The sequence below is a fragment of the Leuresthes tenuis genome, unplaced genomic scaffold (assembly GCF_036924035.1).
Source record: "Leuresthes tenuis unplaced genomic scaffold, fLeuTen1.0.hap1 SCAF_24, whole genome shotgun sequence".
Classification (NCBI taxonomy): Eukaryota; Metazoa; Chordata; class Actinopteri; order Atheriniformes; family Atherinopsidae; genus Leuresthes; species Leuresthes tenuis.
Window position 1 is genome coordinate 9189883 of NW_027325378.1, and position 26395 is coordinate 9216277.

Consider the following 26395-nt stretch of genomic DNA (forward strand, 5'->3'; position numbering starts at 1 on the left):
TACTAAATTGATTCAAACAGACAAATAAGACAGAAAAAACCTTTTTAAGATTTCCAACATTTAAAAAGGCTACCAGCTGTTGCAGTACCGCGTTAAACCGGTAGAGCGCGCTGCTTTCATGGGAAACTTTCTGTTTGTTCGGTGATATTACAGAACAATTCTTTTAAATTAATTTACTTGTTTGTCACAACATGTCACCAACTCCTATGTGTGAGCTCAGTGAATATTTCCATGTCTATATAGATTGTCTGTATCAAAGCAACACAAAACAGGATATAAACATAGTCAGAACTCACAATAGACCTCTTGAGACCACCCTGCATTTGGAATTTCCTGAACAGCTGACCTCATTATCTGTTTCGTCCTTCTTGTTCGTGTCAACGAACAAATTTAAAGATGTTTTTTAATCTATATAATTCTGTATAAAACAACTGCACAGCTTTATGTGCAGCAATCATTGCCAGCTGACTGTGAGTTTTTGTGTTTCTTTTAAAAATGGAAGATAAACCAATTTAGAACTGATAACCTTAGACCGGTTCACTGCCATTGTGTACTTCCTTTTTCACATGACTGTATGTTCTTCTACTTAAGTAAGATTTCTCATGCAGCATTTTTACTTGTAATGGAGTTTTTTTCTTTTCACAATGCTGTAATAATACTTTACCACACATTAAAGATATTGATGCTCCTACCGCCAGTGAATATACGTTTTTCTATGGATTAACTGTGTGAATTATTTAGCTTTACTCTGTATTATGCATAGCTTCCAGTAGAAAAAAATAGTCCAACAGTTCCAGTGTGGGAACATCTCTGTGTTATAGACTTTGAGTGTTGAAACCGAATGCAGACACGCACACTCCTGTTTATTTGATGGTTAGTGCATTCATTGCCTTTGCTTTTCATTTAATCTTAGCATTACAAATCTGTCATGTTGGCAAGCAATTAATTGGCTTGTAGCATGAAGAACTCATAAAAAACATGCCATATTAATTCAAACGCATTAAGTATCTTGACCCTGCTTAGTATCTTGCATTAGCTCAGCATATCAGCAGATTGGTCTTTTTTAATGGGGTCAGATTTCACATTGCTGCCAAAACACTTTAGATATGTTGTCACGCTGACCGTTGTATTATGTGGAAATGTGGTGGATGAGAGCCAGATGGGAGGACCGTTTATTATTAAAGCCATAGAAATGATCAGCCACATATTTTTTGCCATGGAAACTTACCAGAGGTTTGATGTTAAAGTCAATTTCCAGGACAGTGTCCAAAAATCTGTGCCAGCCAGATTAAATCTATTTACTAATTAGCCTGTTGCTTCCATTAATCAAAAAGGAAACACTTTTGTGTTCATGTGGGTGTCTGTCAGTTGGTGTTCATACTGATATGAAATATATAGACATTCAAACAGTGGATTCTGAAGCTTTGATTTATTTCGCTTTCTTTTAGAAGGTGTTTATGACCGGAGGGGACAAGAAGGGACCTGTGTGTATTTCCAGAAATGACAGTGAGGCAGAAAGAGAGAGTGACAGAGAGACAGTAACTGGCATTTGCTGCATGTGAAGCAAGTAACAATAGCATAGCTAAAGTTAGTTTCAGCCATAGCTAAAGCTGCTGCGGTAACACGCCAGAACAAAAGCTGCTGCAGGTTAACTAGTGCTGGAGAACTGGGGGGCTACAAGCCAGCAGGGTCTTAACGGAGTTGAAGGGAAATAAGAAATGATCAGGTACTCGTTCAAACGTAAGAAAGTGTAAACTAAACAACAGCCAATCAAGCCTCAGAAAAATATGATGGAGGACATAATGCTGATTTTAGAGATGGTAGATTTTATTGTAATCATAAGAGGTGGTGTATGCTGGCTCGTTTTCTTTCAGTAAGTCAGTGATTAACGTGAATGCACACTTACTCATGACACCATGAAAAAGACTTGTTTTCTACATTTTCTATATGAATAAACTGGTGAAAAAGAACAAGATTACCAACTCAAAAAAGGGAAAGGCAGGCTTGTGTTTACCTACATATCAGGCAGTTATGCTCATTGGCATGAAGACTTGCACCCATAAATGTGTTGCAGCACAGGAGCCGAGTCACTCCCACCACCCCCAGCTCTGTGCTCATCTATATTTATCTCCACCCTCACCGTAAAAGGCTGTGACTGCCGCTAGGACATTCTGGCAAGGGCCAATATTATTTTTGTTGTGTAGACCGCAGCACTGTACACACCTACCTGTAGGTTTGCGGGGGTATCAAACTGTTAGAGTGGAGTTTGAACATCTTTTCGTTTAAAGCTTGGAGTTTGAGGGATTTTGTCCAGGGTAAGTGGCCACTGCGGGGGGGTAAGACGTAATATGTCAGGTTGTAGTTGGTGCATATGTCTGTCCAAGCATGCTGAGAAAGTGCCTGATTGCCTGAAACTTCCATGTCTTGGTAGATGTTGTTGCAGGTTTGAATTTACAGGTTTAATGACGCAGCTTATCTGCAAGTAGAATATTCTTAACAAAGTTAGGTTGGTTTATTTTCACATCTCGAGAGCTAGATTCAATTTATTTGCTCAATAAATGAGAATTAAAAAGCTTAATAAGTAAAAGTTATGATAATGTGTATTAAGTTAACAGTGAATCCACCTGTCCTTGAACACTAACAAGACAAAGAAACAGACAGACAAGAAGAAACTCAGGGCTCGTACAAGCAGGGGCCTGCAGCATGTCTGGATCTATACCCTTCTACCAGAAGCACCATCAGCACTACGACCGTGGCTATCGTAGCTTGGAGGCAAAATCTAAAATGAGTCACTACCAGACCAGCAGCAGATACACTGCTGGCAGCAGCACCTCCGCCACCTCAAGGAGCAGGGGGTAAGGAGGAGGAAGGGAGAGGGAGATGGAGGATCATAACTTCATCGTTCCACTTCTTTGTCCCAGGAAAGCCTTACTACCTCCCTAACACCACCGCCATCCTCACCCCAGCTGATCAGGTTCACCTCTATCTCCCTTGTTGGATCACTTCCCTGTCATTGCTTTGGGATCATCTTTCCTTGACACCAAGTAACCACCTTCCTCCCCCATGAGTTTCCTTTCACTTTTATCAACCCTTTGCTGAGGATTAAGGCTCTTTGCAGCGACTTTAATCAGCTTTGAATCCTGTATAAAGCACTTTGCATGCAGCCTAAGGGATGCTTTGTGTGCTTTTATGCATGCTAAGTCTTTTATTTAACATAATCACCCCTAAATAACGAATTTTTTCTCAAGTTTGTTTTTACCCCTTTCAGAATAAAACTGGTTGTTAGATAAGTCACATTTAAAAGTGTTGTTATAAAATAGCAGACATATAGTAAGTGGCATTATCTGTTATAGTATCTTGAACTGTGAATTGTAGAGTGAAAGTAAAAGGTAATCGTTTATCAGTTGTGTCCTCCTGGAGATTCAATTATGTTGTGGATTCACCACCAGATCCCACTGGCATTGATTATTCTGAAAACTTGGATGCTTCTCTTTGTTTCCTGTAGATATGAGGAGATTTTTTCCCCCATAAGTGGCCACTTTTGTTGTCCAGTTAGTTAAAGGCATCTGCCAGGTGTCTAGTGTTTCTAAATGGCTTTTTATTTTAAGAAATCAGGTCAAAACAATAAAATAAGATGAAAATAAAATGAGTGCTGCAGCAAATATGTAAGAGGCGTTCATGATTTCTCATTAATTTAGCTTCCTTGATATTTCCAGGATGGATTACACTGACTGGGCTCATTCTATTTGAGGAAAAAATAAACACCAAGTTTACAGTGGTCCTATCAGTATCTGTTAAATCTTTAAATACGCTGGTTTGGAGAGTGTGAACAGGTCAGAGGGCTTAGGTTTTAATAACACCAACTAAGCTGTGCTGTCGTACCCACAGCAGGGCAACTCATCACCACCCAAATCTGTGAGGGAGGAGAGCAGGATTATGATGTGATGATGATTTAACAGTCAGGGTGGGTACAGTAAAGCAGTTATTGGCACTTTTGGTGAACATAATCCTAGAAAGTCAATTGAACGTATACAGTCAGAGCTAAAGGGACACTGACCTAGATATATATAGGAAAAATGAGGGCAGCTGCCCTGTCACCCGTCTTGCCCCTGCCTTCTTATCGAGTCCTTGTTATCTCATACGGCAGATTCCTTTCCCCACTTCCACAGAGCTACAGATAGTGTTCCCACAGACAATCTGTGTGCCGCCTAATTAAATGCCTACATCTGGCAGACTAAAGGGAAATCTGGCATTCTGAATGCAAAAACTGAAATAAGAAGGGAATTAAAAGTGCGTCTTTTTTACGGTTGTAATGAAAGGTAATCAGTCTTCACAAAATTTAGTGGGTTCTTCGTCTTCACATATTCCAACTTTTCACCTAGTTTCATTAAATTGGTAGTTTTTTTGTACTCTTCCTGACAAACAAACAACACAGATCATAAATGGTTCAAGTTGCTTTGCCTGTAAGACTGGTTTTACTCTCAGCTAAACGTCTAATCATTCAATAGATACTGCTTTCTACTTTTGTCTTCAGTCACACCCATATTAGACATCTGTTACTGATTTTAGAGACAGAATAGTCTGAGGATTACAGAAGTGTAAAAATACTACAATAAAAACTAAGCAATCTCCAACACATCCCTTTAATCTACAACTAATGCACTCATGGCTTTGACCTCATCCACATGCTCTTAACATGTTGCACTGTCTGGCTGTGAGCCAGGCTGATGGTGTTCTGTATGTCTCAGACTTAGAGTGTCTTCACACTCTGGGCTGGAGGAGAGCAGACTAAGCCCTGTAACCAAGAGAACCAAGCCATCTTACTTGGCTGTGGACAAAGAGAACCAAATCATCGGCTATGTAGTGCCTATCTTCAGGGGCAGGTAACTAACTGTTCACCATGTGGAGCTGGAAATCCAAGACTGTTCGGCAGCATCTTAGAAATACTACAGTTTTAATGCTGTGCCTTACTCCTTAAATCTATCCCATAGTCAAGAGTTTGCTACAGGATTGTCAGATACAGAGGAAGCAAGAGTGAGGGACACTGCTGCGTACATGGCCCGCAGGAATTTGTTCACCAGTGGTGTGGAGATGGAGAGGTCAGAGTTCTCCAGGAAGGAGACCATGCGTGAGTCGGCTGAGCGCATCTCTCTGAACAAAAGGGTCAGTGCCAGATTTCTCGCTGCTTTTAGATCACACAAGGACGGCCATGTTGCTATTCAAAACAAATGTGAAGAAATGTTTTCCGGTTTTATGACATATGACTGGATCTTAGTGTTTGCTTTGTAGAAGTAGAGTTGAGTGATTGGATACGTGTAGTGGCTACTGGTCGCTGGCTGAGGCCTTTGCTGGCTGTTTTTCTTTGGAGTGATTGTAAAGACTGCTGGATATCTAGACACAGCCAACATGCATTTCATGCATGGCTCACTGCTTTCTCTGATCATTTTTGAAAGAGAAAACATTTGAGGGACTATGCTCTTTATGATAGCAATCGTGGTTGATCACATTAGTTTGGATGGATTGAAAGTTTTAGTTTCCAAAGAGAGCTAACTGCTAATTTAAAAAAGTGATACAGTAGAGGTGATTTTGCATTCTTTTTTGGCAGCAAGTTATGTCTGTAGATTCTCCGGAAATACTGATATTATAGTGATATCAGTAAAAAAGACCTATATCAACTAATTTTTTGTTACGATTTTTGCCTTTTGAATTAGACTCAAAATATGAGGAAATTAACATTTTTAAAAATTGTACCGAAATCCATCTGCATTCAGTGATGTGTTGATTTTATCAGCTTAGATCAAACCTATATTATCATGTTATCAGCCTGATATTGATATTCCCTTCTTTTAATATCACAGTTATTGGTTACTGGTATATTGCAACACTCTTTCACTCTTTGCATGTTCATAAAATCCCAGCAGGCATTATCCTTCTTGACAACATAAGCTGGACCTTTAAGCCTTATAGGAGACCGTTATCTTATCATCTGTCTCTACCCAGTAGCAGAGGTGCAGTTTCTTTTGTAATATTAGACACTAGTGACACAAGAATATGGCTTTAAGTAACTCTAAACATTTGTTCATGTGCTTGTACAATAAAAGCAGACAAATCGTAGCCACAACATCACACTACATTATCCGCTTTTGTGACAACACGCAATGTCTTTTTGTTTTTATTACTGTACATTACGGTGAATAAACACTTCTTAAACTTAATACCCAGCTTCATATTATTGTTGTGTTTCCATCATAGCATAACTGACCTCACTTAATTGCAGTTCTTAGGAATGTGAAGTGCCTGTGGATAAGTGGCTTTTATTACTACCCCTTACACAAGGGAGTTATTTATGTCTGTGGGTGATTATGTGAAGTAGTAACTAGCTATTCAGTGAGCATCACTGAAGTCACAGTTACTGCCTCATGTATTTATCTGTCTTCACTCTGCCAGACAGACTCACTAGTGGGTGACAAATTCTTCAAGAGATTGCATTTCTTGAGACACAGGGAGGCAGTGTCCCAGTGGTGTTGTCATATTCTGTACCGGACAAGGCACATATAGACACCCTCAACTATTTATATGACATAATGAGCAACATAGTCTCACTCTTGTAACACGTGCCACTGCAAAATGCAAATTGTATGTCTTGCATGCGTAAAACACAATGATAAATGGGAATTTTGCCAGTTTGTGTCAGTAAAAGCTTTATTTGATTTCTGCAGGCATGCATTGCGAATTCCTTTTGGAGTTGTGGAGAAATGTTTTGTTTGGTTTAAGTGTTTAGTCGTGGCAAATGTCACACCGTCCTGAGTGATTTACTCTGATATCTTTAGATCCATGAACACGGGGAACACTTCAAGCGCATGAACGAAGACAGCCTGATGCACACCCCAGAGTTTGTGATTAAACCCCGCTCCCACACCGTGTGGGAGAAGCAGTCTGTGCGGTTGCATTGCACCGTCAGCGGCTGGCCAGACCCCAGGGTCACCTGGTAGGCCCCAGACACACATTGTCCAACAACAAAATCTCAAATCTGTCCTCTCTGTCCTGCCCACATTCTCCTTTTTCCTCTGACATTTTCACAGCTCAAAGTTTTCTTCCCTGATTCTCTGAAATCCACTTTAAACTTTTTCTGCTTCCCTCGGTCTGTCTTCTGTCATGTTCTCTGTCTCCCACTACAAGGTACAAAAACAATGTGACTATCGACCCTTTTGCCAACCCAAGCAAGTACAAACTTGAGAGCAGATACAACGTGCACTCACTGGAGGTAAACAGGTGGGTAGTGTCATCAGCTGAAAGATTTTTCTGGAGCTCATGAAAACTTTGTAGACAGATTGACTTTGTTTGCTCAGCTCATGAGTAAAATATTTGTACATACAGAGATCATTTATGATCTGTGAGGTATGCTTTTGAACAACACATCTTGTAGTGATTCTTGCCACCTCTCTGGCAGTGAACTAGCCCAGTGTGGTTATTCACATGCATCACTTCAGTTGTAAATATTTTTTTTTCCCTCAGAACAGAACAACCATGTAGCAACAAGCTGTTCCAAAGCAGTCCAGGTTGAATCACCATGTGGCAATATGGACATACTTCATGTAACTGTCTGATGCAGAAGGGATGTAGCGTAAATATCCATGATGTAGCTTTAGCTCAACTGCAATGACATTTTTCAGATTTGAGTAGTTGTAGATGGGGGAAATGTGCTCGTGGCCCCATTTTGTGTAGCTTTTGACTTTAACTTTTCCATCAGGCAAACTGCTGATTTTCCAAACTGAGAGCACTGTGACTTTCTGAAGTCTTTTACATATGCACTGCAGATAGAAATGCTCAAATGACGGCCAGTGGGAAAGTTGTAGATTGATCAAAACCAAGTCTTCGTTCCTCAATGGCACAATAAATCCTGGGCTTCACTGTTGCTCCATTCCTATATGTTTTGTTCAAGTTTTTAGAAGCTAAGACAAACATTTAACCAGGGTTTTTAAAGTTTTGTTTTTATGAGCTGTGTCCAGTGTTGCGGTCATAAGTTAAACCCAATCACTTGCATCACTTGGAACCATCACAGTACAGCTGCCTCACAGATAGCTACTCTCATGCTGGAAGGGTTCCTACTCTGATGTAAGAGCCTATAAAAAGAGTTATGAACAACTATTGTCAGCAGTTCCTGTGGTGTGGACACAATGGAGAAGTGAAACTGGCTCCAATAGTTATGAAAAGGATCCTGTAGTCCAAAAACTCCTGAAATCTTGATGTATGTTGTAGATAAATAGACCATGTCAAAGGATAGCTTCAGATCATATTGGCTATGTCAATAAAAAACAGAAAACTTATCAATTTTTTCTTATAAATATTTGTGTGTCCTGAAGCTTAATTCAGAGTTTCTGTAATGCACTTCAAACAGCAGATGCTTTCAAGTACAGAGATCCCACAGCACCTGGTGGAAATTACATCACCAGTAAGGTCTATTTATTGCCATAGTATTCATGGCGTGGAGTTATGGAATGCTTTACAGTTGGGCCCCACATACTCAGTATTATGTGCAGGAGGTGGAGGAGCTGAGGTGGGGGAAGGGCAACATCCGTGAGTCCGTGAGCACTAGTATATGTGTATTATGGACTCTGATCAGCTGATGTTCTCTAATTTCAGATGCGATTTTGATGACACAGCCCAGTATCATGTAACTGCCTCAAACTCCCAGGGAGAGGAGTCTGCATTTGCCTCTATCGTTGTCAAAAGTGGGTTTCACCAAATCCCAGCGTAATCACAAATCCCTCACACTCTTATGATGGCAAAATTGCTTCAAACCACTCAAAAAATAAATAAATAAAAAAGCTTTTTAGAGTTTGTGTGTTTGAACCAAGACCTATTTGAGAATGTTTGGGATTTCTCATTTGAACTTTATATTATACCGTACATTCAGTCCTGTGTCATACAATACTGTCTGTGCTGCATGTATTAATAGCAACTGCTGCTTTTCTCCACAGGGTTCAAAGGTGAAGTTGATGAGTCTCTGCCAGCACCCAGACGTAAGTGTGCAATTTCTGTTTCAATTTTAAGTTTCCTTATTGGCAATTAATGGGTACAAATCTAAACTTGAAACTAATCTGAACTTGAATTATTTTCTGCTGTTGCTAATATTAGCAAATTTGCAAAAGCTAGACAACTATAGCATTAATTTGTAGTCTGGTTACTTGATGAGAGTAAGTTACTTTATTTGTCCTGGACATGTCTGGTCTCCAACAACTCTTTGAAAAATGTAACTTGGTCTTTAGGTAAAGTACTTTATGCACCAGCTCTAGTGTTTATTAAGACAGTAAAACAAAACAAATGAGCCAAAATGGGCCAAAACGCTCAACAAAGCTAAACAGCTGTGTGATTATGTTCTCTCCTAACGAGCTTTTACATTTTATGGAGTGCTTTATTTAAATGCTGAAATGACAATACAGCAGTATTGATTTTGCCCTTAGCCATTTACAAAACTGATGCTATAAACCTTGCTCATGCTGCCTTTGACTCATACATGACTGACCTCAGTTGTAAGCAGGGTGGTAGGAGGTTGGAAGGACGAACAGTGGGTGCTACTGAACTAACAACTTTTTTGTTTCTTTGATGCTGCGGCGACAATGCAGAGGCCATTACTGAAGGTTTGAAAACCCTTTGGTGAACCACTTTTTCCTATAGATGTCCATGCATGACCACTCTTGTCTGTGTAGAAAGTTCAAATTAAGTTCACACTATTTGCCTGGAATTGCAAGATTTTAACTAGGACGGAAAAATTTACAGATTTTTCTGGATTGCTGAATGGAACCTGTCACTCTAGTAGGATGCAACCTTGTAAGCTAATGTTTTTCATGTAATTTAGAACAAAGAGTCATGCAACATTTTCACGAATTGTTGATTTTTTTTTTCATACAGCTGCCCTGTTGTGATCTGCATCAAACTTGAATAGTTTGTTGCAATGAAAGTCCGCTCATTTAATTTTGATGTCATTATTTAATTCTGAATATATTGTAAAGCTTTTAAATGTAAGAATCACTAATCACACTTTCATGATTTCACGTGTCTCTCGTGTTTCACTGTTTGATGCATGACAACAAGTTGGTTTATTTTTGTGAGCACTGTATTGAAGTCATTCTTTTGGTTTGTATTTGTGTTGTTGTCTTCGTGCACATCTGATATTGTTTATGCTCCTTTCTTTTGTTGTCCATGCGTTTTTTTCTCGGTTTGATAATTGATGTTCCGTCTCATTTGAAATGAAACGTTTAGTCCTTTTATTTGATCATGGTAGAGTCCTCCCATATGTCTAAATTTGTAAGGTACAATGTTTTGTGTAAGCTATAATACCAGCCAAATGTCTGACTGTTGCTTTCTCTTTAGATGGCCTAGTTTCGGAGTATGGCATCACCTTCCAGACTCACATTGTTGATAAGTTTGGTGTGTCCTTTGGAAGAGAGGGGGAGACCATGAGCTTGGGGTGCACAGTCATCATCTACCCTTCCCTGCATCGCTATCAGCCAGAAGTCCAGTGGTACAGAGGCGGTGGGTAGACCACTCAGACAATCATACCATCTTGACTTACTTTTAAAGCTCCTTTCCAACCTGATACCTTTAGTTTAAGGTGCATTTATTTTGCAGAAAAGAAATTAATTTCTTACCCTCATCTACTATCCATGTCAGATGTTCTGCTGTCTCCTTCTAAATGGAACCATATGCACTGGAGTGGAGACCGAGCCACACTGACACTCACACACCTCAACAAAGAGGACGAGGGACTCTACACCTTGCGTGTCATCACCAAGTCTGGATATGAAAGCTATTCAGCCTATGTCTTTGTCAGAGGTGAGTACAACCTTCCTAAACAATTCAATAAGAAGTCAATAAAATTCCTTTTAAAAGTTTTTTCCACATAGCTAACCCCAAAACAGCCCCAATCCACCTGCTATATGGTTAAATAGTCTAAATAATCATTTAATGATAGTCTAATAGTTTAATAATAGTCTAGATAAATAATTTAGGCCCTCTTGCCCCTCAAGCCTTAAATCAAAGAGCCATTATTCAACTATTACACAAATATTCCTTAATTCTGTATCTGAGTCAACACAAGGTAAATTCAGACGGATTCCCTTAGCTTTGGTTTGGTCCCATCAGATCAAGGTCACAGTCACAACAGCACGTACCCTGGCACCCGATGACAACACCATATTTACCACAGCAATTGAATGTCAGTGGGTGGTTTTAAATAGGATATCTCTAATGGAGACACCGCTGAGCAGCAAGTCTCTGGCATCTGTTTGAATCCTGTGGAAACAGCAGTTAGTCAAGCTTATCTTTGCTGCTTTCAGAGTCAACCTGACCTTAGAGGCCTTAGCTTCTAAACAGGAAGCATGATGGGAATGTGGGTGCCAGAAAATAGACCCCTCTTGCTCCCCCATCAGTTCAGGGACGGCTAATAAAAATACACAAAGTACAGTCTCCAAAACAAAGCGTCATAATCCTGGCTGCCGGCTTGTTATTCTCAGAGGGCTCAGTGATGGAATGAGTCCGACTGTAAGTGTAGTGTTGTCAGTATCTGCTTCAAGGAGAAACAACCAGCTGTTTGGTTTCTTTGCTGCACTCACTGAAATATCTTTACAAGCCAGCAAACATTATCTGTCTCTCCTCTTTTGTTATGCAGTATTTGCTGTGACATATTTTCTGTTACTGAAAACAGGAAATCAAATAGCAGTTGGTTACTAACACCTCCTTTTGTAAGTACTCCCTCATGAATTCATCCAGCGAAAGGCTTCTAGTTACATGCACGGGCCTTAAGAGGTCTTTTTATTCTTAAATCATGTTTAGGTTAGTGGATTGTGATCGCTATGGAAACACATTTAGCTTGCCCATCGTGTGGTAGTCCATTGAAAAAAATGGTGCCTTTCTTTTAATGTCATCTGGTAGCATTTCTACTGAATGAACAGACGTTTTGATCAAATCTTTGCATACAACAGTACTTTCTCTTACGGTGTTTGAACTTTGGACATCAGTGAGGTGCCCAGACTTTTTACCCACAGAGCGTAGCTTGTGCTGTGGCTCTCTGAAAGTTGGTGAAGCGCCAAACAGTGCAGCTGTACAGTTCACCGCAGTAAACTCTCTATAAAACAAAATCCTGTAAAACCATGCTGGGTATATCTCCGAGTATTAATTTTGACTGTCCTGATGGGATTGTTACTTTATGCGTTAGATACTGATGCTGAGGTGGAAGGTGCTCCTGGAGCCCCTCTGGATGTGCGCTGTCTTGATGCCAACAAGGATTACATTATTGTCTCTTGGAAGCAGCCAGCTATCGATGGAGGTAACTCCATTCTGGGCTACTTTGTGGACAGGTAAGTCAGTGTGTCTCTGCTCTCAACTAACTTAGAACTTAGAAATCTTCATAAACTTCATAACTTTCCTCGTGAAACCCACCTGGAAAAGATTAAACAAATAATCTATATATTTTGGAAGCTACAACAACAACAAAAAGTACCAGCCCGCAAAACATAAAAAAATTGTGAAAAGAGAAAAATACAGAACTGGGCATACTTTGGTTGACAGCAGGTCACTAAGCACGGCCTCTCGGTCATAGCATGTCCAAAATTAAAATTAAGTGAAACAAACTTGTTTTCTAATATTTGTGCACAGGTGTGAAGTTGGAACCACACACTGGATTCAGTGCAATGACACTCCGATCAAGTTTGCTCGTTTCCCTGTAACTGGTTTGGTGGAGGGTCGTTCTTACGTCTTCCGTGTGCGTGCGGTCAACAAGAGTGGCATGAGCCGTCCGTCCAGAGTCTCTGAGCCTGTGGCTGCGATGGACCCAGCCGACCGCGCCCGCATGAGAGGTACTGCAGCCTGAGAGTTTGACTCTCATATCCCCAGAAACTCCTCCATAGTAAGAGAAATTCACGAAGTGGTAAAAGTTTAAATACAACATTACAGAACATCAGAAATAAGTAGACGAGATTGAACGGTTTCTTAAAACATAACTGGCAAAGCTTTGATTAATAGGATTTAGAAAAGTTACAGATTGTAGGTGTTGATCATCTATACGTTCTCAGGTACTTCAGCTCCCTGGACCGGACAAATCATTGTCACAGAGGAGGAGCCTGCGGGTAAGAAATAAGCTATCAGTTAGTGATTGGGAGGTCATGTTCTTCCCATTTCTCTGTTTTGGGTAGCAATACTTTATTTTTTGACCATCAGAGGGCGTTGTGCCCGGCAGACCCCTTGAGCTGCAGGTGACTGAAGCAACCAAAAACTATGTGGTACTGAGCTGGAAGCCACCTGGAGAGAAGGGCCTTGAGGGCGTCATGTACTATGTGGAAAAGGTGAACTTCAAACAAAATATTCTCCCTTTTTATGTAAAAGTTTAGAATTTTCCAAAACACTGAAACCACATGCTGCTTTCTTTTCTGCTCCTGAGATGATTATTTGTTGCACAACAGTTTGACCCTTTCCTTTCTGTTTGTCAGTGTGTCTCCGGCACGGACAGCTGGCAGAGGGTGAACACAGAGCTCCCTGTTAAGTCTCCCCGCTTTGCGCTGTTTGATCTCGCTGAAGGGAAATCCTACAACTTCCGTGTCCGCTGCTGCAATTCTGCTGGTGTTGGTGAACCATCCGACCAAACTGAAGCCACCACAGTTGGGGACAAGCTTGGTCAGAAAATACACACAAATTAGGCTGTATAAGCCATTAAATCCTATTCCAACTTTACTTTTAGAATCAGAAAGATGCTTGCATCCTAACAGCAGCGGTGCTACTGAATGTTCTCAGATAATGACTCCTAAAATATCAAATGTTCTCATCCACAGATATTCCATCTGCTCCAGGAAAAGTTGTTCCCACTAGAAACACAGACACATCAGTTGTTGTGAGCTGGGAAGCCTCCAGTGATGCCAAAGAGTTGGTGGGGTACTACATCGAGGGCAGCATTGTGGGCAGCAACGTGTGGGAGCCCTGCAACAACAAGCCTGTAAAGTGCAACAGGTAAAAACACTTCTCTTTCTTTTTTAATCTAATGTTGATACAAATTCATGGCTACTTTACTTCATAAGTTTGATCAAATTTTCTTGCAGGTTCATCTGCCATGGGCTGATGACAGGAGAGCACTATGTGTTCAGAGTGAGGGCTGTGAACGCTGCAGGTCTCAGCCAATTTTCCCCGGAGTCGGAGCCTGTGGAGGTGAAGGCAGCAATCGGTGAGTGAAACGGATTAATCATACAGTAAAACACTGTAATGCAGTCTAAATAGAGAATAGCAAGAGTATTAGGTGGTTGTTTCTTTTTTAGCTTTGTGGCTTAAAGGAAAACTACACCTGAAAGTTCTTGGCTTAAATTCAAAACAGCCTCTGGTGTTGTAATGTGAATATCTGAGCCCCTTCTTACTTCTATATTTACATCATCTTTCATTATGTTTTTCAACTAAATGCTTTCAGATATCTGAAAATCATAATTGCAGATGCAAATATCTAGTTGGCCAGCTTTTCTAAATTTGAAAAACACAATTTCTTAATATTTGTATATAATTGATCTACTTCAGCAGAAAGGATGACACAAGTATAGACAATACAACATACCGATGCCTACAGTTAAGTTATTCATCCTAAGTGTAGAATTGTTTTATAAGTATGAAACAAGTTATGAAATGAGTGCAAATCTCAGCATTTTCTTACTATCTGAACATACACCATATTCTACGCTACCACTGTTTTCTTGAAACATGTCTTCCGATCTACCATTCTACACTGTTGTGTGCTCCACCCCACCACCACCTCCTCCCTGCACAGCCTGAGGCAGGGTTGGGGTCAGGACTTGTAGACTTCCTCTAATTTGGGTCAGTTTGATCCAATGCAGCGGTTGTTACAAACCAGCCCAATGTCACACACCACCATCACCTGCTTTTCCCCCCTTACCTATCCTGGACACAAGATGTGTCGGCAACCCCACGCGGTGCTAAAGGTACCAACACATGATCCTCTCCCACCCCGAAGGAATCTTTAAACTGCTCTGAGTGTTCCTGTCCTAACCTTCGTGTTACCTAATAACCTCACAGTGATTTTGTTGGTTTCTTTCCATTATCTTTATTTAAAAATACATGTGCATTCATCAGTTACTGAGAACCTGCTTTTTATACAACCCTGCTTTCAAAGCAATGCATTGCATATCTTTTTTTTTTTCAGAGGCAGGACTTATTACCTTAGTAACAATGAAAATGATGCATCGTTACATGTGGCCAAGCCATGATGCTGTCTTTATTCTAACAATGTTGATGAAAATGCAAAAATGAAAAGTGTTGTCTTTTCCCAATATTAATTAATCTGATTAATACCAAATCATGCTTATAAAGCAGTTTCTCGCCCAATTGTTCGTTGCATAAGAAATAAGCTTTACAAACAGATAAGCAAGACGGTTACACAAGCAATACTGCTTATGTATTAAAAATCTCTCTGCATGGACTAACAGCTCTCTGCGTTTTGTTGTCACGCATTCACTGACCAGCTTTGTGCTGAGCCTCGTGGACTGTTTGCCTTCACAAAACGAAATTTTCTTCATGACGGGTCAGTTCAAAGCTGCATACCCACATGCATCTGCTTGTCTCTTCTGCATGTTTTCAAAATCCTAAGGGAGCCTTCCTCACATGGATGTCACCTGTTTGCCATCTTGTCTTCATTGTCACTCTCAGTTAAATGAAGACATTGTATTGTATTTGATATGCTGATGTGATGAATATCGCTTTGTTTTGTTTATGCTTTTGTCTTCTGTTTGGTCTCTGAATGTCATGTAATTGAGATGTAAACCATGGATGAATCTTTTGCCTGTTTTAAAAAGCTTCTTCTGCTTCTCTGTGCTAACACCCGTAGGGGGCGGCATCCTACATGGTGTGTTGCAGAAGATGGGGCCGGGGGGTAACGTGCGCCGACTAACAGAGCACAGGCCACTCTGGACGGGCTCGCATGAAACTGTCCAGTCTCTCCCTGACACTATCCAAAAGTGCAATAAAGCTCAGGCTGACACTGAAGCCGGGGAGGGGGCTGGTGCTGCTGGCTCAGGCATTGCAGAGCCAGACCCCTTGGAGACTAAAAACAAGGGGGGCAAGAGAGGCAGTGTGTCCTGGGCCCCTGAACTAGTAGAAAACCTGCCCTCAGAGTCAGGCTCAGTTTCTGAACCACTTACTGACATGATCACAGTTGCACACGTAGAGCAAGTCACCGCTGAAGTAAACAATCAGGCTGCAGAGACATTCAGTGAGCCAGAGGGCTGGCAGGCACGTAAGTTCTCTAAAGATGCTTCTGCTAATCAGGAAGGTGGAAGGCCCAGGAGAGAGCCAGCAGGTGAGCACTGGTCAGAGATGAATTTCAGTCAAATTTGAATGAAACCACAAAAAACTCCCAACTTCCACCCATTTCAAATCCATAAAAATTTCATCAGTGAGAATTTCCCTTGTTCCATTGGTTCTGCAGTACACAAAGGTATTTGACATGAAATAATCAATAAGCAGTAGGTGAATTCTTCCGATTATGTTCTCCTGTTTAAGGTAAGTCACTGTTAAACACACCAAACTGTGGTTTAACTCAACACAGTTACCCAATCTCCTCCTGACTCACTGTCAGTTCCCCAGAGCATTTTAACAAACAAACACACAGAAGTATGCCATGGCAGCAGCCACTCAATCTCACCCTGCCTGTGCTTCAAAAGTAGGTCACCCAACCACCACAAGAGCAGGACACTTGACCTTTATGGGGCTGCACTTCTTCAAAAGTCCACTCTCTGACACTTTGACCCACTGCTCACCCCCCAAAGATGGGAGGGTATCAAGTTCACATGACAATTTGTGTTTGACAATTCATTTTTTATCATTAGTGTGATACACACAACCCTGCTTTTGTAGAAAGTGTCTGATGACAGTCTGCAGCCTCTGAAATCCTCTGAAATCACTGTGTGCTTTGTTAACATATATTCAACATCACAAGTTAAAATCCTTTTGCTTTCAGTTCAGCTGTTAAATAAAGTCTCTTTTTTTTGTTATTTGCCAATTACCTTGTATTCTTGTTTTGGTAAAGGTTTCCAGCTGCTCAAGTGTTTGTCCAAGTGTTTTTTTAAATATGTTGCTGGCAAAACCCCAGTATAGACATATCTTTAAAAAAAAAACAATGTTATTTCTCAGTTTCAGAATATCTTTCTAAAGTCGGAATCTATTCCTTTTAGGAAGCAATGACACAAAAGTCTAACAATAAAAATGACCAGTGTACCAGTGTCTCGTGCTTTTGACCACAACTATTTAGCATTTCTTGTATTTTAGATTAGTGTTGTCACACTTTACATTTTACCCATGGAAGGACCTTGAGTTGCTGAGTGGCTATAATGTGCTGTTAACAAATTCAGTAATGGAACACTGAGGTTAAGCTGTATTTCCAAAGCAAAAATAAGATGTTTCATAGATCCGTTTTTCATTATTTCAGTTTCCCATTACATCAGCCTCCCTGCTGAGGCTATCATGTTAATTTGAGTCCTCTGTCTCAGCCTCACCTACTCCACCCTATGGCATCACTATTCTGGAGTGCGTGCGCGACTCCATGGTGCTGTCCTGGAAACAGCCAACCTTCATCGGAGGTGCTGACATCACCGGCTACTTCGTTGATTACCGTGAGGTCATCGATGGTGTGCCGGGGAAATGGCATGAGGCCAACATCAAGGCTGTCAGCGAGAGAGCCTACAGGGTGAGCTGATGCGAACACATCTCCTTCCAGGTGTACTTTTTAGCTGGCAAATGTATGAGGGAGGTTGTGTCTTCTTGTCTCTGTGTCCAGGTGTCTGACCTGCAAGAAAACAAGAAGTACCAGTTCCAGGTGCGAGCAGCCAACATGGCAGGTGTTGGCATCCCATCACTGGCCAGCAACACCTTCCTGTGCGAGGAGTGGACCATTGCAGTACCAGGTTGGTGCGACCACCTGAAGTGAGATTGTTTTCACAAATAGAAACTAGCAGTAATGAAAAAGGAACAAAACACACTTCACACTCACACTGCTCTATTGTTTTCTTCTTGTTGTTTTCTTCTTGCATCCCCTGATGCACAGAAAATGAACACCCAACTATTTTGGCAATTGTTCAAAGCATGATTCAAATGTTTTGGGTAAAACATTGTATCTTGGATTGTACCTTGATTTCAGAGTTTTACAACATTTGTCTGACAAAAGTAACAGTAAAACCTTATCAAATTTTCAGTTTTTTTAAAGCGACGTGTGTGTTTCCATAGGACCTCCTCACGATCTGCAGATTAGAGAGGTTCGAAATGACTCCCTGGTCTTGCTATGGAAACCTCCCGTGTATCAGGGCCGTGATCCAGTCAATGGGTTCTACATTGACATTAAGGAAGCTGACGCTCCGGAGGAAGCCTGGAGAGGAGTCAACACCAAGGCTACAGAGAAGTCGTTTTTCAAGGTAATCAGCTAGAGTCCATTTCTGTGATATGTTCATGTCCGCTTGCTGCAGCTGTTATGGCACCCTGCTTTCCTTTCCATTTGCAGGTTAAGGATCTTAAAGAGGGAGAGATTTATGTGTTCCGTGTGCGCGCTCAGAACAAAGCTGGTGTTGGAAAAACTTCGGATGTTACAGAAGCAGTCCCTGCTCTGACCAAACCAGGTAAATATAAAGATAAATATCCTCCAAATCAAAATAACTTGACTCTGTCGCAAGGCTCAACTTCTTTTGTTTTCAGGCACCAAGGAGATAGTAGTCGATGTCGATGACGATGGCGTCATCTCCCTGAATTTCGAATGCTGCGATATAACCCCCGACTCTAAATTTGTGTGGTCCAAGAATTACGAGGAAATCACTGAGAGCTCCCGCCTGACAACAGAGACCAAGGGAAACAAGTGAGACCACAGAGTTAATTCAGTTGAGACTATTTTAGTGCTCACACTATCTTTCCATACACTTTAATACTGTGGTTTCTCTGCAGGTCCAAAGTTGTTTTCAATTCTCTCGAGGAGGAGGACATTGGCATTTACTCATGCCTGGTCACCCACACTGATAATGCTTCAGCCAGCTACACTCTCTCTGAGGAAGGTGGGTTACAAAGATGTGAGATCTGTCTATTAAAAAGAGATTGGTTGTTACTTCCTGTTCTTGTTTATCAATCTCTTGTTGTCTTGTTATTCATTAGAGTTTAAGAGGCTGCTGGAGGTCAGTCATGACCACAAATTCCCCAGTAAGTGTTTCAAATATCTTCATAGATGACATGATAGTTTTTCATTTACTATTTGTTTATTACTTTTGAGATAACTCTCACTCTTTCTGCACATCACTCTCCACGCCAGTTATTCCCCTGAAGTCAGACCTAGCTGTGGAGCTGTTGGAGAAGGGAAAAGTGCGCTTTTGGCTGCAGGCGGCACAGATGTCAGCAAACGGCAAAGTCGATTACATTTTCAATGATAATCTTGTCACTCAGGGGGAGGTCAGTAAGAATCTTTTTAAAGCATTTATGTGCACTAATAGTGATTTTAACGTGACACCAAAACTAAACAGATTTAGGTTTATTGTTTTGCAGAAATACAAAATGAACTTTGACAAGAACACTGGTGTAATTGAGATGGTCATGGAGTCTCTGACCCCGGCAGATGAGGGCACCTTCACCTTCCAGCTGAAGGATGGCAAAGCTACAAACCAGTCCAGCTTGGTGCTGATTGGGGACGGTATGCTCAGTCTAACAAACTCACAAAAAGTCTAAAATCAAAGATTGGAAAGAAACAAAACAGAAACATATCAAAATCCTTTGACAACTTTGTTTGAAATGATTTTAGGGTCAGGTAATGTGACTGAATATGCTCATCCAAAATGAAAGTATTTGACAATGACCTTGGTAGTGTATCCAAACGAACACTAACTGTTATTGCATATCAATATGCATACAAGAAAAGAGCTCGAAACGAGAAACTTTCTCATATCAAAGAACTCAAACTGCTTTAACTGTTGGCAGGAAATGGGGTGGCCACCTATGACCCATCATCCGAACTAAGAAGAAACAGGTTCTTTAGGGCCTTTAAGATGGACTGCAGTGAGCGTGGGATGCCTCACAAACATAGACTTCTGGGGAATTAGCCACCAGTACCTGATAAAATTGTTTGGGGTTCATCGTTTGAAAGATTTTGGCTCAAAGGTTAGAGCAGGCGTCTTCCAGTTAAAATGTTGAGTGGTGAATCATAGCTTATCCAACCCACACATAAAGCTGTCTGTTGGCAAGGCCCTGTAACTCACATTGTCTTTAATGCTATGAGAGTACGAGACTGTGTGTGTTGTAGAGAGAAGGTACTGAACAGGCTAAAACACTGTATAAAAGGGCTGGAAATGTGTGTGGAAATGAATGAATGTGCCTTATAGTGCAAAGTGCTTTGGGTAGTCAACAAGAGTAGAAAATGTCCTGAAGTGCTTTATAAATGCAGCCCATTCATCTTCTATTAGTAGATATATCAGACTTTCTAAAACCTATTAGGCTTATCGTGCTAAGCAGGCAGTGCTCAGCAGTGGTAACGTCAAAACACCAGGGGGCAGTAGAACATTTTACAAATCATGTCCCATACATTCGCTCAAGGCCACGCAGCAAAGCTGCTCAGGCAAACAAAATAATTTAAATGTAGTTGAAACTGGCTAAAATGTGCTGGCAGTAAATAAAATAATATCTTGGCTGTTGTTTTGTATACTGATGCTATTTATGTAGAACAGCACTGAGGGGTACAGCACTACGAAACATCCTTCCTTTCCATACTTGAAGTCACTCATTTCACTCATGATAAATTCAATTTGTCATGGCGACTGTGCCCTTCTGAACTGTATGGTTAATTTGCAGCTATATTTAAAACATAATTTAGCTAAGTGGGTATCGCCAGTTTTTATTGTTAGAAATGGATAAATGAACTAAACACTATATTCTCCTTTAATTCACAGTTTTCAAGCAGCTTCAGAAAGAATCAGAGTTCCAGAGAAAAGAATGGTTCAGAAAGCAAGGTATGGCACATTTACTAACTATAATGTAACTATTATTTGGCTTTTTCTTGATCAAAGTATAACTGCAAAAAGGTAGTTTCACATTTTCCTAGGTTTTATGATTAACTGAAAATTAAAGAAGGTGTGCATTGATAAATCAACTAAACATCTTGGCAGGAATAACCATAAATGTGCTTTTACATTGCTAGAACTGTTATCATTATAACCAGTACACGTGTTGCAGGTCCTCACTTTATTGAGTACTTGGGTTACGAGGTGACACCAGAGTGCTGCGTCATGCTCAAGTGCAAGGTGAGCCGGAGCTTTAGAGATCTCTCTGCCTCTCTTTCCTTGGTGTATTTAGTTGTGATTGCATCCCTCTGCTGTGTTGCCTTTCAGGTTGGCAACATGAAGAAGGAGACTTCAGCTATGTGGTACAAAGACGGACACCAGATCAAAGCAGACGAGCATCTCGGCTTCACAGAGGGAGTTCTGAAGCTAGAGATTGCTCAGGTGAGAAAATTAGGAAAAAATCCTTTATAAAGTGTACATTTATGTATTTTTACACGCATATTTTTGTATCATGTCACTGGTATATGTGACCGTAGATGTAGCTATATAAATTTATATGGATACTTCACATTTTAAGAGCATCTTTCACCTCATTGTTTGACTAAAGAAGTGAAAAAGGAGAGGGCTTTTAAAACATTTACATTTTACTCATTTCTAATTCCACCACTAGAAATACTGACTGACTGTGCCAACAGTCTGGAGAACTCTTAAGGGATCAATTAACGCTTAAAGCAGGGATCATGACTCTATGATTTTGCCTTTTTGTTTGGATACTTCCATTGTTTTATTTTATGTCACACTTGAAAAGCCTGCCTTTTCCAATTAATCACCAGCTTCTATTACAAGCTGCTGGTCATGTTTGACTTTGCTGTTCTACCTGTCAGATTTCCAAGAAGGATGCTGGTGTGTATGAGGTTATTCTGAAGGATGACAGAGGACAGGACACTTCCACTCTGAATCTGACAGATCAAGGTAACTTTACACTGTGAGACACTGACAAAGTCAATCAATAAATACAGGAAAATAAGTCACATGAGATAACAATATTTTCCTCTCTTCAAGGTTTCAAAGACTTGATGAATGAAGTGTTCAGTTTTATCGGTAAGATGAAAGATGTAGTGTGCAGATTATGTTGTAACTGATTCAAAAATAGCACAAGTTAAGTATTGAAATGATGTTTTGTGGTCGTGTTTGCAGCCAATTCTTCCACTCCACTGAAGATCACAAGCACGGATGAGGGCATCCGACTCTACACCTTTGTCAGCTACTATAACGACTTGCTCCAAGTCACATGGCACTACAAGTGGGTTTACACAATCTGTTTTTTCCTTGTTTTGTGTTTCACACAGTGGTCTGCACTGCATGAGTTTTCTGTCTCGCTCTCTGTCAGGGATTCTGCAATTTCCTTCTCTGACCGTATAAAGAGCGGTGTGGTCGGAGATCAGCTCTGGCTTCAGATCACAGAGCCCACAGAGAAAGACATGGGCAAATATGCCATCGAGTTCCATGATGGAAAGGATGGCCTCAGGAGGACCGTGGACCTCACTGGTCAAGGTGAGAGCATCAGTGTATTTCAGACCTTTTGGCTATTTAAACTTGGGCTGCACCATAGTTTTATAGAAGACTAATTCATCTGCATGTCACTCAAACAAACCATAAGGAAGTTTTTCTTTGCCCCTAAATGTGATTCAGCTTCTTGTATTTCGGTTCTGTCTTGCAGCATTTGATGATGCATTTGCAGAATTCCAGCGACTCAAGTAAGTTACTGCAAACCGCTCAGTGATCATCACATTTTTAGGTTTCCTCAGCCACCTAACATGGTACACATGTTCAGCTGCTCAAATATCTAATTAGCTAATTCCTGTGGCAAAAACTGAGTGCGTTTAGGCTTTTAGACATTGTCAAGAGTTCAAACTAAACATCGGAATGGTGAGGAGAAGGAATGCGGGTGACAATTTACAAACGGCGGTTGTAAACTGTGAGATGGTCATGTAGCTCTAAGCTGCTGTTTCCATCAGGCAGTGTTAGCATGACATGATGGGACTTCTGAGGCATGACTTGAAAAATGTGTCAAGTGTAAACCACGTAGATTTTTATCAAATGTCTAGCCATGTATTTTCTAAACCCATAGACCTAACTCAAACTCCTAAAGCTAACCAGTGGCAGGTGAGAGCAGTTGAAAAGTAAGGAATTGAGAGCGAGAGGGAAGTAAAACAAAGCTCAATCATTATTGAAAACATTGTGCAGGATGAGTGTACAACTAGAGGGTACAAGGGTTCATGAAGGTCTTTTATTAGCACCTTCTACCATTCTCTAATTGCCTTGTAAGTGTACGTGGCCAAGTAAACACTAACAGTTTGAAAATGGCTTGTTACTGACAGTAACGTTAATACCCACTTGTTACAATGAAGCTATGACGAGCATCTCTTATCGCACAACACAGATGTGTCACAAGAGCAGAAAACCACACCGGGTGCAACTCCTTTCATCTGAGAACAGGAAACTGAGGCCCACTGTGGCTTTTTTGTGCTGCTAGAATTATTTAGGGGATCTTTTATGACCACTTAGCACCGACTGAACATCATTTAAGCATCAGGGTCTTTCTGTGTATTAATACAGGCCTGTTTCACCTATTCATCGCCACAGTGTACTTATCGTCTGATTCAATTTAGGAGGATAATATCTCACCATGTCACAGCTTGTATCATTTCAGACCGGCTTCAATTTACTCAAATTACCTGCACAGTCACAAGTTCTCAAAATCCAAACGTGTTTGCTGCTCTATTATGGATTTGACATGAAGAATTAAGGCAGTTCTGACTGTGGCCACATTGTGAGCATATGGGAAGCTCTACAAATTAAGTCAGTGATGTTTTTCTGTTACAGTTTTCCTGATTTAAAGAAAACCTGGATTGCAGTTTAAGTCTTAAATATCACTTCTGATTCTCAGCAACTTTGATCTAATTAGTTGTTTCCTTTTTCTTCCACATTCTCAGAGCTGCTGCGATTGCAGAGAGAAGTAAGTGATGGGGAAATTGCACTGGTTTCACTTATCTAATATCTGCCTTTGGGCAAATTAAAGCAGATTAAGCTCTTTAATTGACCTCGTGCTGTTTAGGATACACTGTGTTGTAGGTGTAGGCTGTGATAACTAAAAACACAGCTCATGTAATTGATCTGTTGCTGTTCTTACATGTTCACATTACCTTAGTATATGCATTTATCTTTACACTAAATGTATGTGGAACACCATTATTTCTTAAAGTTACAAAAAATATAAAATTTAAACAACAGTCAAATGTTTTGTTTTCAGATCGTGCTCGGGTAGCAGGAGGCCTGCCTGATGTGGTCACTATACAGGAGGGCAAGGTAAACTGTTTCAGCTGAAATAATGTGGACTGCACAGCGTGTTGTTTTTATCTGCCCTATTTTTAAGTCACATTATTGGCACGTGTTGCACAAAATTCTCCCCTCAGGCTCTCAATCTCACCTGCAACATTTCGGGCAACCCTGTGCCAGAGGTCACCTGGCTGAAGAACGACAGGGAGATCACATCTGATGAGCACTGCATCCTGAAGTTTGAGTCGGGCAAGTTTGCCAGCTTCACCATCACCGGCGTGAACACGTCGGACTCTGGCAAGTACAGCATCCTGGTGAAGAACAAGTACGGCACGGAGAGCGGAGACTTCACCGTAAGTGTCTTCATCCCCGAGGAGGCGGGCGGCAAGAAAAAATAAAAGCGGTCCAAGTCTTATCGTAAATATCTGTAAATGACAAATACTGGTTAAAAGGAAAAAAAAGGGCTTGAGAAAGTATCAAATGTTCTGTGTAGTCTAAAAGAAACTCGAGAGGTGCTCCGTCTGAACGTTAGAAAGAAATCTAGTTCAGCTACGAATTGATGTGAACACATTTGGTCCAACGCTAACAAATCTAACAAAGGTTTATATGTGCTATTGTACCAACTTCAGATATAACTGGTGCAAATTATTCTTATGTAAAATTGTGGCATGCAGAGGAAGGTGAAATCAAATATGACTTAACAAGGACAAGCCAAAGGTAATTGTCAAAGTGTGGTGTTGATCAGATACAATGCTATGTCACTGAAAACGTTAGTGTGGAATGTCTGTTAGGAATATGATTGTTTTAACGTTTGCTACTCATTTTGTGGACTTCACTGCTGACCAAGCTTACAAGATTTAGGACCGATTTGTGCAATTTTCGATTATACACCAACTATAGGCTTATTAAATCATGGGTAAAATCCTGCAGCAACTTCAGACTGACAGTTAACAAAATCCTTCACACAACATCAACGAAGCAAGACAGATTTGAGACCTGTTCTACAAAGCAGCAAATATAGCAATGTGAGACAACTTCAGGGTTTCAGTGTCACAAAGACTTCATACATCGTCACGGTAACTTAAACTGCTCAAAAGCAGATTATGTTGAATTGTGCTCTTTCTGTTTGTTCTTTACTTGCTCCCAAGCCTTCCAAGTTTGCAGCTCAAAAATAAGCTTCAATTTGCCTTAGTTGCCTTAAAGAAAACACCTGCAACACATTATTTAGGTGGAGCACTCTAATTGTCTAATTGTAATTACAGTCAGATATACTCATGACTTAATTTTGTGGCAGTGATAAACATTTTCATTTACATACACATAGCGCGTTTTTTTTTTTTTGCCAGTTTACCTTCTTAGCTTTGGCCACAGCAACTGTGCAGCTTTTAGCTTGATTTACATTTTAATTTTCCTTATATTTGTTTTGCATTACAGTTCATGTGGTACATATGCAGTTCTGGATACATGTTTTGTGTAATAAAACCTGGGTTCATTAGCAGCTTCACAACACAACCTAGTGTGATCCGGACTGTTCACATTTTTCAAGTCAGACAGCACAAAAACAGTGTTTGAGTTTGAGCTTCGTATTACGGGCCTCTGTTGAGCTTCAGGCTGTGTTTGATGGTGCACTTTAGAAGCAAACAAAATTAGTAGCAAATGGAGTCAAACATGTGCAGCTTCATTAGATTTGAGTTTGTTTCATCTTAATCACAGTCACTTTAGTTGTGATCATGACATCACTTTGTCTCACTGTCTGTAGTAAAAACTGTATGTCAGCCCAGCATCTGCTCATTACTATTGATGTTATCCACTGTTGTCATGACACGCCCATCACAGTCCACCATTAATGGTCACAATGTATTAGTGATATCAATGCCCCCGCAATGAAGACTGTGATATCACTGCTAATACCAACAATAGTGGTTATTGCTTCACTTCCTGTTCCTGTGTTTCCTGATGAGACTAATAAAAAAAAAAGCATGTACTCCCCA

General features: G+C 40.6%; 1 protein-coding gene across 2 annotated transcripts; it reads left to right on the forward strand.

Moving 5' to 3' along the window:
• The first annotated feature begins 2174 nt into the window (after positions 1 to 2174).
• Positions 2175 to 26395, forward strand: myom1b (myomesin 1b). 2 transcript variants are annotated; one of them, XM_072378799.1, is made up of 39 exons: positions 2175 to 2315; positions 2609 to 2855; positions 4749 to 4883; positions 4992 to 5163; positions 6831 to 6988; positions 7180 to 7272; positions 8644 to 8732; positions 8982 to 9023; positions 9627 to 9641; positions 10375 to 10536; positions 10675 to 10836; positions 12218 to 12359; positions 12658 to 12857; positions 13074 to 13127; positions 13219 to 13343; positions 13488 to 13671; positions 13827 to 14001; positions 14091 to 14212; positions 15875 to 15892; positions 17535 to 17731; positions 17822 to 17948; positions 18268 to 18452; positions 18539 to 18653; positions 18730 to 18886; positions 18973 to 19079; positions 19177 to 19221; positions 19331 to 19467; positions 19561 to 19705; positions 20955 to 21014; positions 21238 to 21305; positions 21393 to 21506; positions 21950 to 22037; positions 22128 to 22166; positions 22263 to 22368; positions 22456 to 22619; positions 22786 to 22822; positions 24062 to 24084; positions 24379 to 24434; positions 24542 to 26395. In XM_072378799.1, exons 2-39 carry the CDS (start codon positions 2704 to 2706, stop codon positions 24800 to 24802), a joined length of 4431 nt encoding a protein of 1476 aa, XP_072234900.1. In that variant the 5' UTR covers positions 2175 to 2315; positions 2609 to 2703; the 3' UTR covers positions 24803 to 26395. The 2 variants fall into 2 exon arrangements, with proteins under 2 accessions (XP_072234900.1, XP_072234901.1); XM_072378800.1 differs by lacking the exons at positions 9627 to 9641; positions 15875 to 15892.

Coding starts and splice junctions, on each gene's coding strand:
- myom1b (XM_072378799.1), top strand. CDS start 2,704: ATGTCTGGATCTATACCCTTCTACCAGAAGCACCATCAGCACTACGAC. Junction 13,128..13,218: donor CACAGAGGAGGAGCCTGCGG/GTAAGAAATAAG, acceptor TTTGACCATCAG/AGGGCGTTGTGCCCGGCAGA. Junction 22,167..22,262: donor TGAAGTGTTCAGTTTTATCG/GTAAGATGAAAG, acceptor TCGTGTTTGCAG/CCAATTCTTCCACTCCACTG.